This window comes from Sinocyclocheilus rhinocerous, unplaced genomic scaffold (genome assembly GCF_001515625.1).
Source record: "Sinocyclocheilus rhinocerous isolate Xijiao unplaced genomic scaffold, SAMN03320098_v1.1 scaffold19222, whole genome shotgun sequence".
NCBI lineage: Eukaryota > Metazoa > Chordata > Actinopteri > Cypriniformes > Cyprinidae > Sinocyclocheilus > Sinocyclocheilus rhinocerous.
The window spans coordinates 59,979-66,491 of NW_015652997.1; the positions used below are offsets into that span (position 1 = coordinate 59,979).

At 47.0% G+C, this 6,513-nt stretch overlaps 1 protein-coding gene across 1 annotated transcript; it reads right to left on the bottom strand.

Annotated features, from left to right (window-relative positions):
- Window positions 1–682: 682 nt before the first annotated feature.
- Window positions 683–6,059, bottom strand: LOC107715249 (ubiquitin carboxyl-terminal hydrolase 8-like; the record flags this gene model as incomplete). The annotated part of the gene is made up of 8 exons (XM_016521334.1): window positions 683–1,734; window positions 4,162–4,294; window positions 4,379–4,521; window positions 4,659–4,895; window positions 4,995–5,205; window positions 5,302–5,526; window positions 5,565–5,872; window positions 5,949–6,059. Coding segments are annotated over 8 exons (1,527 nt in total), but the record flags the coding sequence as incomplete, so codon positions are not given.
- Between the last annotated feature and the right edge of the window lie 454 nt (window positions 6,060–6,513).

Genomic DNA, 6,513 nt, shown 5'->3' on the forward strand with positions numbered 1-6,513 from the left:
AGGCAAGTTCGGTCCTAGAGAGCCGCAGTCCTGCAGAGTTCAGCTCCAACCCTGAGAAAAAAACTCACCTGCCTATAGCCTTAGTAACTCTGAAGACATTGATTAGCTTGTTCAGGTGTGTCTGATTAGGGTTGGAGCTGAACTCTGCAGGACTGCGGCTCTCTAGGACCGAACTTGCCTACCCCTGGTCTAGAGTCACTAGTTGCAGAATCAGAGCCAGGCTTCAGGTTAGGGGCGATCGTCACAGAAAATCACATTCTGATCCTGATTTTTAGCTTCAGACTGATTCCATGCAGCTGGAGATCAGACATGTTTCATATTTTGAGCTGAGTTTAGAACACATTATTTATTCGTCGTGTGTCAGAGTAACAAGGTTATTAGCTGAACAGTTACGTTTATTAAAACCAGTGTATCCGCTGGGTGTTTTATTAGCATAACAGTTGCCAAGCAACGTAACAACTTTACAATATTCATATTATGTTAATTTTCCAGCTCATCCACCATATTTCTGACCATCAGCAGACAAAGTAATGGTACACATGAACAGAGATACCAAGAGAAGCCGAGTTTGATCCGGATCAGGATTTTTACAGATCTTAGTTAGCACAGACCAAACCTAGCATTCACAGATATTTATATTTCATACACGTATATGGCGAATGAGTCAACACATGACAGTAAATACAGTCAGACAACTCAAAGCACACGTGTGTTACATCTGTTTATTTATGCATGTTTAAGGTTTATAGGCTAATACATGGATTTAAAGATTGCGCTTAATATTATAAGAAACCAGGTGAGAGAATCAGTCAGTCAGTGCATCAGAAGCTCATGCACCAGTGAGAGATGCTTGATTCAGAGGAGTATTAGTACAGAGACAGGTGTATGATATGATCGCGTCAGAGCTACTGCTAATGCTGACTGTAGTGTCACTGATGGGGTTTAATGAGCTAGTTTCAGTCTCAGTGGATGAGGGTTATTGCACTAGCCGATCCCTGAACACTAGCCTACAGAACAGAACAGGGCCCAAGCTACGCGTAACGCTGGAAGATACTAGTGCGTGTGAACGTCACGACAATGACGAGTGTGTTTGTGAGTGATTTAATGTTAACCATCAGCTGAATCTTCTCATCCGGAGTCTCTGTCGCTTTCGGATCTGGCAGCACCGGTTATATTTGGTCACCGTATAAATAAATGAAACGCATCTCCCTAAGCGGCAGGTGCACGTCTAATGAGCGGTTCGGATTATAGTGCGCTTGTATGGACGTCTAATCTCACACGGTCCGTCTAAATGACATCAAGTCCAGCCGTGAGTTTGGAGACAGCAGGCCGACGCTCCGAGTGAGAGACGAATCTGAGTTCAGACTCCTACAGGAATACAGACGCCGCTGAACCACCCACTGAGAGAGGGAGAGAGAGAGAGAGAGAGACACAGAGAGAGAGAGAGAGAGAGGGGCGTTCCCTCAGCAGAAGTGTCCATCAGTCCTCATGCAAAGGGCTATAGCTCCGCTCACAGCTGCATGTCACACATGCGTCAATCACCCGGTCACCATGGTGACAACCTGTTGCTGACCCTCATAGAGAGGAGTAGAAGAAGATGTAGGCGGCGGCCGAGCGCACTGAGGAGGCGGAGATGTCGGACACCTCGTGATCGTCAAACTTGAACCAGCGCTGCTTGAGAGGGTTCTTACAGTAAGCAGTGTAGTGACCGCCGTCCAGCCCACCGTAATGATTCTGCAGAGACGAGACGTCAAAGATCATGTGTGTGTGAGAGAGAGAGAGTGAGTCTGTGTGAGAGAGAGAGAGAGAGAGTGTGTGTGTGTGTGTGTGTGTCCAGCGTCTGCAGCTTCTCCCGCCACCGCCCGTCGTATTTAAACCTTACAAACACACACCAACACGTTTGACACGCTGCTTTACGGGACATCAGAGCCCTGCGCTGGAGCGCTGCAGACGTGACTCACCGTTTCAAGTGTACCAGTAAAATGGGCGGAACCTTCCAGATTTGCATCTTCTTGATGGCGTCTCGGTGCGTCTTACAGTGGCGGCAGTAGAAGCGGTTGCTGTCGGTCAGACGCTCCTCTTTAGAGAACAGCTTCAGACAGTCCTGTACAAACACACAGCGCCGATTAAAGCCCCTCATCACCACAGACCATCACTATCACTGTAAAGTCTTAATAATCTAACTGTGACTCCACACTAGGATTGGAACACTTTGAAAATATTGTTATTAAACAGAAAGCTCTGTAGTTGGTGAAACACTATTTTCTTTAAAATTTTAGACATAAAAGAGAGATTTGAGACTGGCCTAAAATTAGTCAACACTGTCGGATCTAAATTAGTTTTTTTTTAAGAAGTGGATGTACAATGGCGTGCATCATGTAATCTGGAACCATTTCAAGGCAGCTGTTCATAATCTTAATAACAGTAGGCCCAATCACCTCAAAAATTTGTTACAAAAATCGAGGAGGAAGAATGTCATAGGAGGATCCAGAGGGTTTAAGCTGGCTTACTATATCTTGTAGAGCAGGCAGAGTTACAGGCTCAAACTGACTTAAGATGCTGGTAAAGAGTGGAGGGACAGAGGGATCTTGACAAGGAGAGGGAATATCTAGCCTAATATCCCTTAACTTGTCCACAAATAAATTAAGGAATTTGTCACATATAGCCGTGGACTCTGTAGGGAAGAGATCACCTGAAGGGTTGATAGCCGCATTAATAGTGGAAAAAAGTGCTCTTGAATTGTGAAAGTTCTTTTCAATCAAATCTGAAAAGTACTTAAACCTTGCTGTTTTCACCGCTTTCTGGTATTGTATCAGACTGTCTCTTAATATTTCATAAGAAACTTGCAGCTTATCTTTTTTCCACCTTCTTTCGGCCCTTCTGCAGCCCTGTCGAAGAGCACGAGTATCATCATTGAGCCAGGACCCAGCCTTTGGTTTGTGTTGCTTGGCTTTTTTAGGGGCCAGAGAGTTTAAAATATTAGCAGAGATAGTATTAAAATGATTAAGATAGTCAACACCACTCCAATCATCACAAACTAAGTCGGATGATTGGGATACCTCCTTAAAAACAGCTGAAAACTCAGTACAAGTGGTTGGTGTGATCATACGAGACCAACGAACAGCCTTGGTAGGTCTAGTAATGTTAACATTTGTGGGGACTCTGAACGTAATAGGCTTGTGATCTGAGATAGCATGGTCGTCTATTGCAAAATCATGTACTGACAAACCATGAGAAAGCACTAAATCAAGGGCATGACCATGTTCATGAGTAGGAACATTCACAAGCCGTGCCAAATCAAAAGAGTCAATAAGGCTCAAAAATTCTCTGGCTAAGAGATTAGTTGGACAACACACATGTATATTAAAATCTCCAAGGATTAAAAGTCTATCAAAATTGGGGATAATTCCCCCTAAAACGTCTGAAAACTCGTTAATGAAGTCCTTATGTGGTTTAGGTGGACGATAAATAACTGAGATCCATCGGATTATCCATTTCCAAAACAAATAACTGTAGTTCAAAACTGGAATAGACATCCGTCGCTAACATCCGACAACAATAGTTCTGTTTAAAAATAGAAGCCAGTCCACCACCTCGACCCACAGAGCGAGGAGAGCTTAAGAATTTGCAATCAGATGGTACCAGTACAGAAAACGTGCTCAGGTCCCCTGGAGTAAGCCAAGTTTGCGTGATAAACAAAAAGTCTAGTGTACGTGAATTTAAAAAGTAATTGATGATAACCATCTTGTTTGACACTGACCTGGCGTTAATCAATGACATCCTGATCTCTCGCGACTCAATGGTCCGCTCTGAAGAAAGCGAACGGAGGTGACTAATACAAACGCCACCTCGGCGCAGACGGGGTGAAGTTGATCCAGCGGATCCCCAGCAATCGGTATATTCCACGCATACAGTGGTTATAACGCGCGCCCGCTATGAAGCGGCCGTGGGTGAGTGAGAGAGAGTGAGTCTGTGTGAGAGAGAGAGAGAGAGAGTGTGTGTGTGTGTGTGTGTGTTTGAGAGAGAGTGAGTATGTGTGTGTGTGAGAGAGTGAGTGTGTGTGTGCGTGCGCGTGTGTGTGAGAGTGAGTGTGTGTGTGTGAGAGAGAGAGAGTGTGGTGTGAGAGTGAGTGAGTGAGTGTGTGTGTGGTTGTGTACTCACAGACACAGCGTACAGGCTGTACTTCTTCAGGTTGGGTTTGGGTCCGATGACGTACTGTGACAGGTCCAGATTATCCAGCGGGAAATCCACCAGCGTCTGCAGCTTCTCCCGCCACCGCCCGTCGTATTTAAACCTTACAAACACACACCAACACGTTTGACACGCTGCTTTACGGGACATCAGAGCCCTGCGCTGGAGCGCTGCAGACGTGACTCACCGTTTCAAGTGTACCAGTAAAATGGGCGGAACCTTCCAGATTTGCATCTTCTTGATGGCGTCTCGGTGCGTCTTACAGTGGCGGCAGTAGAAGCGGTTATTTGCGGTCAGACGCTCCTCTTTAGAGAACAGCTTCAGACAGTCCTGTACAAACACACAGCGCCATTAAAGCCAGTCACTATGACTATAAAGTCTTAATAATCGATCTAACTCTGAGAGAATAGTGACTCCACACCAAGTGGAAATTTCAATTTTTGAAATTGTGTGTGAGAGTGTGTGACCTGTAGCGAGCACTTGCTGCTGGACGTCATCTCCAGAGTCAGGTACATGAAGGTCTCGAAGGTGCGGGACTTGTGCTGGCAGCTCATGCACTGGACCGTGGACTTAAACTGACCCTGGAACAGAACCACGATGATGGACTCGTTCAGGAGCCTGTGTTTGGACCAGGCCAGCTCTGCTGCGCTCACGTCGTCCAGATGATCGATGTCCTCCTCCTTATACCCGCGTCGCTTATCCGCCTGACAGACAACGAGAGAATGCCCGTCTTTATCATGCTTTCAGGTGCGAGGCGTATCGTTCCTGAAGAACACGCTCAGCTCTTGCTCTGAGCGCTGTACCTTATTGAGATCCTCGTGCAGGCCGTCCATGAGGAACAGCAGCAGCTCCTGAGAGTCCTGGTGCTCGTAGCTGGAGAAGCGGTTGTTGATTTTACAGATGGTGCCTTTAAAATCCTGCGGGCTGATCATTTTGTACTGTCCTGACCACAGCGCCTTCATGATGACGCTGAACTCCTCGGCCACCTCGCCCTTGTGACCCAGAATATTGGCCCTGTGAGAAACACACACACACACACACACACACAGAGTCACTCTGATTCACGCTAAACGTGATCGTTTAATCAGTGACGTCTGAATGATGGATTACCGGTTAATGTCGTCCTGATAGATGTTCCTGTTGAAATAGTCTGCCATGGCGACCGTGTTACACAGGCACTGGAGGATAGAGTTCATGTAGCAGGTGTTGCCGAGGTTACGGAGGCCCATTAGCAACGGCCCCTGACCTCCAAACACCGGGTTCAGGTTCCGGATCTGAGCTGCAGACGGCCGAGCGATCTTCACCTTAGTGTAAGCAGCAGCGGTGGTCAGCGGCCTAACACACAAACACACATCAGCACGCCTGTGAAGAACTCGTGTGTGTGTGTGTGTGTGTGTGTGTGTGTGTGCACGGCTGCAGGTTTTCTGCTGGTCTCTGCGCTCAGCTCTTGGCTGATGTCAGGAGAGGAGTACGAGCGCTTGAGTTTGGACTGCTCTCGGTCCCGCTCCTCCTCTCTCTCGCGCTCCTGCTCCTGCTCTTTCTCCGTCTCGGTGGGCTGCGGTGGCTTGGCTTTAGCGGCGCTGAGCTGGATCTGAGGCGTGTGGACCTCCGGAGGGTACAGGTGCACGCGGTTGGTGGGAGAGTGGTAATATCTGTAGGTGCCCGTCACCGTGTCCAGAAACTGCAGAGACCAGCAGCTCAGGGTTAGAAACACCAGCGAACAACAACACGACACGACAAACACCTGCTGCTCTTACCTTCATCCAGCCATCTGGCAGCCCTGGGACGGTTCGGCCCATCTCCTCACTGTGTGCTCGCGTCAGAGACTCCCTCTGGAACACACACACACGCACACAGGTTACACACTCCTGTTCAAGTGTGTGATGTCGTTCACATTACACAACACAAGGGGTGTGCGATGTTTATTGTTTTAACAATGTGCCAGATGAGTTGTCACTTTCGTCACAAAAACGCAACAAAAAACACGCTTTGCACACGTTTTCCCTGCACAATGTGGCCTATTTTAATTCTGTTAGATTGCCCCAAAATTCAACATATAGGCCTACGTTGCCAATTTTCCCCACACGTTTTGTTGTATATTCATATGAAAGAATATAGTTAATCCATATCACATGAGCACATGAGTGCCGTTTCTACTCATTCAATTATCATTACTGACAAAATCCCAGAAAATATTGAGATATTTTTTTTGTCAATATCACACACTCCTACTCAACCCTCCATAGATCAACCTAAACATGCTGCGTTCAGCCGTCCTGATGCTGCTGAGTGTGTGTGTGTGTGTGAGAGAGAGTGTGTGTG